At 42.0% G+C, this 10,273-nt stretch overlaps 2 protein-coding genes across 34 annotated transcripts; one reads left to right on the top strand and one right to left on the bottom strand.

The window, feature by feature from the left end:
• The first annotated feature begins 850 nt into the window (after window positions 1–850).
• LOC125553423 lies at window positions 851–6,751 on the top strand. 32 transcript variants are annotated; one of them, XR_007304078.1, is made up of 11 exons: window positions 856–1,480; window positions 1,619–1,696; window positions 1,875–1,924; window positions 2,089–2,204; window positions 2,284–2,361; window positions 2,468–2,517; window positions 2,946–2,961; window positions 3,186–3,499; window positions 4,442–4,502; window positions 4,945–5,688; window positions 5,853–6,751. XR_007304078.1 is itself a non-coding variant. In XM_048717236.1 (8 exons), the coding sequence occupies exons 6-8, from the start codon at window positions 2,502–2,504 to the stop codon at window positions 3,746–3,748; spliced, it is 483 nt and encodes a 160-aa protein (XP_048573193.1). In that variant the 5' UTR covers window positions 857–1,480; window positions 1,619–1,696; window positions 1,875–1,924; window positions 2,089–2,204; window positions 2,284–2,361; window positions 2,468–2,501; the 3' UTR covers window positions 3,749–3,763. The 32 variants fall into 32 exon arrangements, 7 of the variants coding, with proteins under 7 accessions (XP_048573193.1, XP_048573198.1, XP_048573169.1 ...); XR_007304090.1 differs by having other exon boundaries at window positions 2,441–2,517; XR_007304104.1 differs by having other exon boundaries at window positions 852–1,480; window positions 2,284–3,499; window positions 4,945–5,011; window positions 5,381–5,406; window positions 5,579–5,688.
• LOC125553408 lies at window positions 6,603–9,917 on the bottom strand. 2 transcript variants are annotated; one of them, XM_048717203.1, is made up of 3 exons: window positions 9,433–9,917; window positions 7,780–9,186; window positions 6,603–6,792 (listed from the first exon to the last, which is right to left on the bottom strand). In XM_048717203.1, exons 2-3 carry the CDS (start codon window positions 8,490–8,492, stop codon window positions 6,603–6,605), a joined length of 903 nt encoding a protein of 300 aa, XP_048573160.1. In that variant the 5' UTR covers window positions 8,493–9,186; window positions 9,433–9,917. The 2 variants fall into 2 exon arrangements, with proteins under 2 accessions (XP_048573160.1, XP_048573152.1); XM_048717195.1 differs by lacking the exon at window positions 6,603–6,792 and having other exon boundaries at window positions 6,898–9,186.
• Window positions 9,918–10,273: the final 356 nt, after the last annotated feature.

Here is a 10,273-nt window from a genome sequence, read left to right as displayed (position 1 = left end):
TGCCTCGACACGTGGGAGCTATAGCCGCATCGAGGGCGTTACACCTAAGCAGCAAAAATTTGCAATTAATAAAGCACTAGAACAAAACTAATTGGACCAATGGAGGAGTCACATGCCAAAGAACAATCTCTTCAAGCAGTTTTCTGAGAGGTGCTTTGAGCAAGGAGATCGAAAATGGCAGCAAAATGAGCTTGGACTCGGATATGAACTGGATATTCGTGTTTGTGGGATGAAGAAGGGGTGTGTGGGTGCAAGGATAAGTGGAGGAGGGCCACCGTGGGCCCACGAGGCAGGGAGCGCACCCAGGGGGTAGGGCGCGCCCCTGACCCTCGTGGCCAGGTGCCAACTCCTCCTGCTGTGTTCTCACTGCCAAATATTCTCAAATATTCCAAAAAAATCATATTTAAATTTCAGGGCATTTGGAGAAATTTTATTCTCGGGGTATTTTTATATTGCACGGATAAATCAGATAACAGACAGAAAATTATTTATTTTTATTTTATTTATTATAAATAACAGAGAGTAAAAGAAGGGTACAGAAGGTTGTGCCTTCTAGTTTCATCCATCTCATGATTATCAAAAGAAATCTACTAACAAGGTTGATTAAGTCTTGTTAACGAACTCATTCCGAATAACATGGAACCGGAGAAATTTCGAATAACACTATGTTACCTCAACGAGGATATGCACATCCCCAATAAGCCAACTTGCATGAAGAAGGCTCCCCCGATTGCAGCCTTCTCGACCGTCGGATCTGCCCTTTTGGCATGTCCCGGTCGTTGGATCTTCACCTCCCGGTCGTTTTGATTGGCCAATGACGAGTGGGCTCGCGCCTCGTGTTCATTGGCTGGGTTGGCCGTTTCCGCGTGAACGACACTTTGCCCAATCTGGTCCGCGCGCTACGCACCCAATCTCGCTCGCACACCAGCCGCCGCACAACCCTAGCTCCCACATTCCCCTCGATCCACTGCTCCTCCCTCCTTCCCGCTCGTCACCAGGGCCTCGCCGCCGCCTACTCCTCCTCCCCCACCGTTGCTGCTTCCCCACCTCGACTTCCCTCTCTCCGTTGTTTATCCGGTCGTCGGCGGCGCCTTGTTCCAGATCTGGCGCAAGTTAGGCCCGGTGGTGGGGCGAAGGGGCAGTGGAGGTGGGCGACCAGGACAAGCAGCTGTCGGCCCGTCGCGGGTGAGGCTCCAAGAGGGAAGAGGCGGGGACAGGAGGCTCGAGGGAAGAGGGATGAGGCGGGGACAGGTGAAGGAGCAGGCTGGTCCTCGTGGAGGCGGCGCCGCCGGCCAGGGGCCATTCACCGTCGCCGGCCTCACTCGCCTCGTCTATTCTCTCGTCACCAACTCGACAATGGAGGATGGGACAAGCATGCCGGTGGCCATCCAGTGGAGCCCCACCACAGGTGGTGAGATTTTTCTCTGCTGTCTTCTTACTCTGGGGCGTGCCCTGGAAGAACTCACCCACACCAGCCAAGGTAGGCTTCCACCTTCTTTCTCACGTTCGTGGTCCAGGCGACCGAGGCGAGCCAGCCCGCTCGAGCTGTCCGAGGTGAAACTACTTGAGGTTTCAGTGCACATTCTTAGATTTTTCCTTCCATGATGGCTTGATGTAGGAGGATCCATGATGTGTGTGAGGTAGAGGTGGATCATTGGAGGTGAAGCAGGTCTCCTTGAGTTGTGCTTCATCTGAGGTGAGTTGTTTTGGTGATTCTCGATCTACTCTGTCATTTCCTGAGTAAATTTTAAGTTGTCAGGTTATATTTAGGTGTTTTTAGTTTCACATGATTGTCATTTACAGAAAAATATCACTGCAGATTTAGGTAAATTTGGGTATTGGTATATTTTACTATGTCAAACTTTCATTTTCAGTTTCACGGGGTACTTAAGCAATGGTTGCACCCCGCCACATCACATACCAGGTGAGATTAACGGGGACAATGATAGTTGAGTTCCGACGAGAGTTAAACAAATAGTTCACTAACATTGATAATGATTGGGTAATTCCATTCTGTAAGTTGCTCTGCTGTTGAAAGCTATGATGTGGAATCTCATTATGCTTTTCTTCATTTGAATTCTTTGACAGATGCTCAGATTATAAGAAAGAGAATTTTATAAGTCAGGCATCGATTGCTCACCTTTGAAAGTTACAGATTCAAGTGCTAGGCTTTAAGAATGAAGCAAATCCCAATCTAGAAACATGTTAGTCTATCTTGATGCGATTGTACTTCTTGAACCATTTGTGCACCTGTATTTTTCACCATGGCAATTGAATGTGCAGGTTTCGTGCACCATATATTTGTCACCAGAAACGAATGCGCAGGCGACAGCCATTTGATTAGTGTTATATCCAACTAAGGTATCCTTCCACCAAATGACCACATCTGAATTTGTTTAACTACAATCCGATGCAATAGAGTTATGTATTGTTCTCATAGTCCATCCATTATATTTTGGCTTTCAAGGCTAGCTGACTGCAGTTTGATTATCGATTCATCTATGGCAGCACAGACAGGTAAAAATGTTTTTTTTCTTGTTTTACAGTTTTAGGTCAAAGTTCTCTTTTACCTTAACTTTTCAATTGTACTCTGCTTTGTAGGTTCTCATCATACCGATTTAGTGACTTACTACAGTTTGATTGCTAATTCATATTTTATTCTTTTATATTATGCAGCTTCCTCTGTGTACTGTTGGGATAAATTCCATGACTTTGTATCTTGTTTAAATGGCTAGGATTTGAGATTGTTTGAATCCATTATGACACAATGTTCTGACCATTAACTAGGGTGCTCAATGCGCAATAGATAGCTTTTGGTTGTCACCATTAGGACAGAAAAGTACTAGATTTTGAGGTTTTTAATAGCTCAAATATGCTAACTGCAGAGCAACATGGCAGTTACAATGGTTCCATGTCCTAATTAGTTATTTTATTTCGTTTTGCAGGCGTATTATCTTGGAGGTTGCTTCTTATTTTTACTATAGATCAAGTTTCTTTGTTTCCTTTCTAGCTACCTCTGCTGCATTTGTTTTATATATCCTATATGCTTTAAATATCCTATACACTGTCATGATCCTTGCTTCAGTGATCATGTTGATTTTCCAGATTTGGTCGGGTGTTGTGTTTTTTTTGGCCCTTGTGCGCTTTGATCGATGTGCTCTGGCTCTGTGACTGATGATGCACAGGCAATGGCAGCATCGGTGGCACGAGAGGAAGGATGGGAATCAGCTACTTGCATTCGCACGGAGGAGGCAATGTCGACGCGATGGCACAGCAGAGGAGGCTGGGCTCGTTGTGGAGCTTCTTGAGGCAGCAGGACGTCGGCGAGAGCATCGCTGCCGGCAACGGCTCGAGTGACCTCTTGAGGATCTTCTCCATGAGCACATGTGACGACACCAACTCCAACGTCATCTTCTCAGCGCCCGGCAGCAAGAAGGCCGAGGTGCTCGGCGACAGCGATGTCGGCATGGTCACCAGCTTCAGCAACATCGACTCCCAGGTAGGACAAACATCACATATATACACTTCACATCCATCCAGACTCTCCCGCCTGCCAATTGTTTAATGTTACACTTCTACTAACACCTTGGTCCAGATTCAGTTAGCCCTCTCGAGCTGGACATGCCCAGCATGGACGACTACCTGCAGCTGCAGCAGGACTCCGCCGACTGCAGAGTCCACGCCAAGCGTGGCTGCACCACTGACCAGCCTCCTTAGCCTCTTATTGGTCCTTGTTCTTCTTTCCTAAACAGCATAAGCAAGAAAAAATGTTCAGTATAAACATCCGACACCAAGACGAATACCGAAAATGTTGCAGGAAACTAACTAACCCTCCCAAGCGATGCTCTGCGGGTCAGGGGGGCAGCCACGCTTGGCGTGGACTCTGCAGTCGGCGGAGTCCTGCTGCAGCTGCAGGTAGTCTCCATGCTGGGCATGTCCAGCTCGAGAGGGCTAACTGAATCTGGACCAAGGTGTTAGTAGAAGTGTAACTGAATCTGGAGGCTAAAGAGGCTAAGGAGGCTGCATATTTAGCGATAAAACTGAATACTAAAGTACTAAATTTGGTGTTCCTCACCCGAGTCGGAAGTGTTGCCCACGAAAATCGGTAGTTATCAATAACTCGGACCTTAGTTACTTCAGATTTCAGAATTGCAAAAGTGGCAACTCAAAAAAAACTTAAATGTTGGCTATACCTTCTGTCGTTATCATGATACTGCAATACTTTGTAGTTGATTCTCTTCGAATCCTTCTCTAACAAGGTTATGGTAGTAATTTGGACAAAAGTTTCTATGATTTTTTGATTCTCAGTTTATTCTACCATGGATTCCCTCTGGTATGTGCATGTTTCAGAACTGAATATACACGTAGGAGAAACTTGAGAGCCAATATTAGTGCTGAAGGATTACTCTGATTGCTGATCTATGTTGTCGCGGCAACACAGGCCAATACACATTCAGGAAATATGTGACCAGCTTCCCCAAGGTCCCGCATCGTCTACTCAGGTTAATTCTCGGTCTACAACCTCCAAAACCTGCAGTTCTATTTTTTAAAATGCTTAAGCCCATTGCTCTAAGCGTCAACCTATCGCTTCGCTTATGCTTCATGCTTTCCTGAACATTGATTTCTATCAAACTTGTTTTTTAAGTTTTCATGCTGATTACTGATTGTGGGAGCTGAACTGTGCTCCGGTGGAGGTGTTAGAGTGTAGCATTTTTGTAAGCATAATCTATATCCATTCCTATTGGGAGCATACCCATGTAGGTTTTTGTAAGAATCTTGTAGGAGCATGCTACTAGGACTTATGCAGATTGGCTATTTTAATAGCCTTGTTTTGTGATAAAAAGAGAATTTAGGGCAATGGTAATACTGTACAGATTGGTGATGTAATTATGTCATGCTCTACTGCTCTCTAATTATTTTACATTGTGTTCTCCTTTGTTGCAGTAAGCCAAGGTGGAGGTTGGGAAACAAAGAACTTGCCCAACTGTGGAAATGGGCAGAACTAAACCCTGTATGTTTTAGCTAGAACTTCCTGCTATTGTCCTATTTGAAGGAGCAACAATGCATTAAGCGCAAAAAATACGTCAGTTAGGCCTTTTTTGTCTTACTATCCAATTTTACTTCTATATACAAATGTTAAAAGAGTCTGAGTGGGGACACTCTATTTGGAAAGGGATTTTGTACAGTTTTTCTGCAAGTTACTACTTCATTAGTGGATTGGCCTACATAGTATTCATAAAAATTAATCATCCAATTCCCTCTATGTGTCCTTGGTCACATTTCTTGTCTGTTCAATTTTTGGAAACCCGCATCTTATTTGAATTGAAACTGCTGAGTGCTTTGACTGATCCTGACCGAGTCCACACACCATCACTTACAGAATACTGGAAGCCACTTGCAGAAGATGTAAACCCTTTACCTTTTCTTTCATAGTTACTCCCTCCGTCCCAAAATAAGTGACTCAACTTTGTACTAGCTTTAGTACAAAGTTAGTACAAAGTTGAATCACTTATTTTGGGACGGAGGGAGTACTTTGCACCAATGGTTCTAATACTGGGTTTTCAAGATAAACTTGCAGATGGACACATCTGCCAGAGAGACGGCGGCCATGAGAGCCGGAAGATCACAAGAGATCGACCTTTTGGGTGGTCTAATACTTCCTGTATGGGCACATAGAAAAGCCACTACGTAAGTAGTTCAGTCTTTTCTTTAAAAACTGCTTTCTCTTACTACACAACCAGGCTCAATTCATACGTATGTAAATTTTACATCATACTTCTTCCCTTCCCAAAACAAGGGTATTATTTCTCTCCTTCCTAAATCAGTGTTTCAGACCTTTTTTTTTTGAACAGAGAAAGGCACCCGAAGATACCAATATATTCAGCTCACAGAACATTTTACAGTCGAGATTACACCATCTGCTAGAATAAAGAGAAAGAAGAACTGCAGATGTAAAGAAAGAAGAGCTGAATAAAGACATATGAGAGAGCAAGGAACAAGATCCTTGTTGAAGAACAGCATGTCCTAAGAAACAAAGGAAGAGAAAGGGAAAAGAAAATTCCAGCTTTGACAGCAATCTCCTTCTTTCCAACAACCGAGCATAGACCATCATATCATGTTGAGATGAGGAACTTCCCAGAGCTATCAACTTTCTCCTAAAAGCAATACACCTTATGAAGCTGAATTCCTACAAAATTAAAATCAACAAGAGAGGCAGCTACAGGACATGATTCAGTGACATGAGAGTGAGAAGAGCAATTGAGTGTAGGTCCTCCAGCCATTTGAAAAACTTGATGAGCTAAATTGTGAGCCACCCCATTCAAATTCCTAGAAATATGAAAAACTTGGGGATTAAGATTAGAAGTAGAGTTTACAAAAGAAGCCACTTCTTTTCTAATATTCTAAGGAGTAGAAGAGTGAGCAATATTCCTGGCAGCAGCAACAGTGGCAAGAGAAAGAGAATCAATTAAAAAAGTAGGAGTTTGAATGTTAAGGAGTTTGAATGTTAAGGCAAGCCGCCAATTGAGCTGCACAAGCAAGAGCAATTGCTTCAGCTTGAAGAGGAGTGTCCGTCGAAGGGCCTGAAGCTTGAACTTGAATATTTATTTCCCTATTAGAAGAAGGAAGACAAAAGTAAACTCCCACACCTGTGCGCGATTGACCTTGCTGAAATCCTGGAACTCTAGAAGTTCTGAAAGCAGCATCAGAAAACACTTTAGCACCATTAATGAGAAGGTCTGATTTGAGAGTATTGCCTTGCTTAGGAAGAGGAGAATTATCAGGTTGAGAAGCCTGCAAAGACTGAATATTAGTAGAAGGCAGAATCTCCTCTTGGAGAATATTATTCAAACTAGTAGCAGTAATTTTAATTTGGTAGGGAAAAGAAAATTTCCTCTCAAAGAGAAAATCATTTCTAGCCTTCCAAATGCATCACATAAAATTGAAAATATTTTGCAAAGATGCATAAGGATGGCCCATAGAAGCAAAGTGAATCAGAAGGGAATGCATTGAAGAGTGACCTTGCACAAGGATGTCAGATCTAAGAAACCAAGGAGCAGAGAACCAGGCCGCTCTAGTAAAGTCACAAAGAAAGAAAAGGTGAAACTCATCTTCTTGTTGAGCACATCTACAACAATTCTGCGAAATGTGAATAGAAAAACGGCCTGCTCTCATTCCTGTGGGCAAAGCTTTGCTAAGCATCCTCCAAGCAAAAGTTTTAACCTTGGGCAATAAATCATTCTGCTTCCAAATAGTTTTAAGAAAAGCTTTCAAATCCAAAGGAACATCCAGAGGAGCAGTTCTAGGATTAGTATGAATGTCTTGTAACAAAGTTTATAAGCAGCTTTGGAAGAGCAAATACTATTGGGAGCCAAAGGCCAACAAAGAATATCAGCATTATCATCATCGAGAATATCAATGTTGATAATCTGAGTAGCCAAAAGTTGCTGAAAAAGAGAGAAAATGAGTTGACGATTCCATTGCCTTTGCCCAGGCTGCCAAAGATCCCTAACCAAGGAGGGATAAATAAAGCCTGATGGTTGAGGAATGAGAAAATCATGAATAGAGTTTCAAAGATTGCACCAAGGCATGCTCCAAATAGAAACATTACCTTGGGTGAGTTGATAGAAGGCATGCTCTTTAAGTTTAGGAAGCATTTTTAAAATGGAAGACCAAAAGGCAGATTTAGGTGGATTATTAGTAGCTTTCCAAATAGAAGTGGTAGAAAAATATTTGGCTTGAAGAACACAATATAATTGGGAGGAGGGGTTTTTAGCTAACCTCCAAGCCGCAGCAAGAATAAGACTCTCATTGACGGCTTTTAGATTTCTGATTCCAAGACCACCTTCAGACTTGGAGTTGGTAATATCCTTCCATGCTCTAAGACAAAGACTCCTCTTAGAATCTGTTTCTCTAATCCCTGTCCACCAAAAATTCCTAATGATAGAAGTGAGCTTGGCAATAAATTTTTTTGGAAACAGAATGTTTGCCATATAATAAACAGGGATAGCAGAAAAGACAGAGCGAATAAGTTCAAGACGGGCAGCATGAGATAGCATGTTAGCTTTATAAGAGGGGAGCTTATTTAAAATTTTATCCAAAACAAAGTTATAAGCAGCATCCCTATTCTTAGCAGGCAAAATTAGAGGATGACCAAGATGAGTGAAATTAGCATCAAGATTAGCAACAGGAAAGACTTGCTTAATATCATTAATAATATTCTGAGAAACATGATTGCTAAAGAGAATGGCAGATTTATTCCAGTTAGGAGTTTGACCAGAAAGAGCACAAAAGTGTTGAATAAGACTGGCCATCGTCTGAGCCTCCTGATAAGTATCGTGCCCACACACCAGAAGATCATCTGCAAATAGAAGAGAATGGACAGAGGGGCAGTTTGGTCCAAGAGAAATTCCTTGCAATTGGTTAGCCTGCAAAGCTTCATTAAGCAAGATGGAAAGTTCATTAATTGCAAGAACAAATAAGTAAGGAGACATGGGACAGCCTTGTCGTATTCCTTTGAAGCTCTTAATTTAGGAGAGGGCCGGCCATTAATGAGAACAGAGAATGAGGGAGATGAGATGCATGCATGAACCAAATTAACAAAATGACCATACAGCCTTTTACGAGCCAGAGCAGAAACAATGAAATTCCATTCTAAACGATCAAAAGCTTTGGCAAGGTCAATCTTAAGCATAAAGGCATCATATTTCTAGGATTTAAGAGAAAATGAGTGAGCAATTTCCTGAGCAATGATAATGTTGTCACTAATACGTCTACCCTCAATAAATGCTTGTTGAGCTTGGTCAATGTAATCAGGAAGATGATGCTTAAGTCTATTCGCAAGAGACTTAGCAATGATTTTATAAAGCACATTACAAAGACTAATAGGACGGTAGTCCATGGGCACAAGAGGAACCAACTTCTTAGGGATAAGAGCAATATTGGTATCATTGATGTGAGGGGGAAGTGTAGCAGTATTATAGAAGTGAGTGACAAGCTGAGTTACCTCATCTTACCTCATCCCCAATCCAATCCCAAGTAGCTAAATAAAATTCTACATTGAACCCATCAGAACCAGGAGAAGCATTAAGCTTCATGTCTTTAAGAATCCGCAAAAGTTCAGTCTTGTCCGGAATAGAATAAGTAGGATTATTGTTGTCATTAGTCCAAATAGGGGAAGAAAAAGGCCTGCCAGCATAAGTGTTAGGAGAGGAAAATATGTGTCTGAAATAATTAACAAACGTTTGCATCATGGCCTCCGGTTTGAAATGAAAATTGTCATGCTCATCTTTGATAGAACAAATAGTATTTCTTTTTCTACGTTTGAGCACAGACTGATGGAAGAATTTTGTGTTGCGATCACCTTTTACAGCCCAAGACTTTTTACTTCTTTGCCTGTAAAACTGATTGAGTTTGGAAAGCGTAAGTTCATACCTATTAGTAAGAGTACTTTCCAAAACATGGTCCTGTTGGTGGAGAGGCAGCTGTTGCAAATCCTTGATTCTGGATTCTAGCTCAGCAAGTTCTTGTTGGAGAGGTTTTTTCTTCTTGCACCAGACTTTTAAAGATCCTGCCAAAGAAGATGACTTTGCAGCAAAAGAGGTCAGGGAACTAGAAATCCAATTATTTTTAGCAAAAGAGTGAAAATCTTTTTCCATAAGCCACCAGTTTTCAAATTTAAAAGATTGTCTAGGCCTAACAAGTTTACCTTCCGAGGAAATTAAAATGGGAGCATGGTCACCAAGAATAATAGGAAGATTCAGCACTTTAGTATTAGGATAAAAAGTGCACCAATCAGAATTGACCAAGCATCGATCAAGACGTCTATGAATGGGCTTAGAAGTATGTTGCCTACCACGCCAAGTATAAACAGGACCACTATAACCAATATCAAACAGCCCACAATTTTTAACAAGAGACCTGAATTTGAGTTGAGAATCTCACCTACAGCACATCAATTGTCGGTAAATAAATGTAACGTGAATCACTCTCCAAAATCCTTGAAACTTGAGCTTCGACGAATATGAAGGTCTTTGTGTTGGCATACACTCCTTTATTCCAAATGGTGCTGATATAAAAACACCATCAGGGATTCCATGTGTACCATGTATGTCCATAAAAACAGCGTCGATATATCAGCATACTAATGTGCTGATCTAAAAACGTTTTTTTCTAAGTGACGGTTTCGAGTCGGTAAATTTGTGGGTGTTCAGGCATTTTCTAAGTGGCCTTTCTTAAGGGTGTTCAGGCATTTTTGTCCTTCTGTAAATTAGTG

This window comes from Triticum urartu, chromosome 1 (genome assembly GCF_003073215.2).
Source record: "Triticum urartu cultivar G1812 chromosome 1, Tu2.1, whole genome shotgun sequence".
In the NCBI taxonomy this organism is placed as follows: Eukaryota; Viridiplantae; Streptophyta; class Magnoliopsida; order Poales; family Poaceae; genus Triticum; species Triticum urartu.
The sequence above is the reverse complement of the archived record's forward strand: the minus strand, read 5'-3'. Positions and strand labels throughout refer to the sequence as shown.

What these genes read in the sequence shown, in the direction of transcription:
- LOC125553423 (XM_048717228.1), top strand. Translation starts at nt 2,424, where the DNA reads ATGTATTGTTCTCATAGTCCATCCATTATATTTTGGCTTTCAAGGCTA. An exon ending in ATCTATGGCAGCACAGACAG is followed by an intron (nt 2,518 to 3,185) that starts GTAAAAATGTTT and finishes GATGATGCACAG; the next exon opens with GCAATGGCAGCATCGGTGGC. An exon ending in TCAGCAACATCGACTCCCAG is followed by an intron (nt 3,500 to 3,595) that starts GTAGGACAAACA and finishes ACCTTGGTCCAG; the next exon opens with ATTCAGTTAGCCCTCTCGAG.
- LOC125553408 (XM_048717195.1), bottom strand. Translation starts at nt 8,492, where the DNA reads ATGTCTCCTTACTTATTTGTTCTTGCAATTAATGAACTTTCCATCTTG.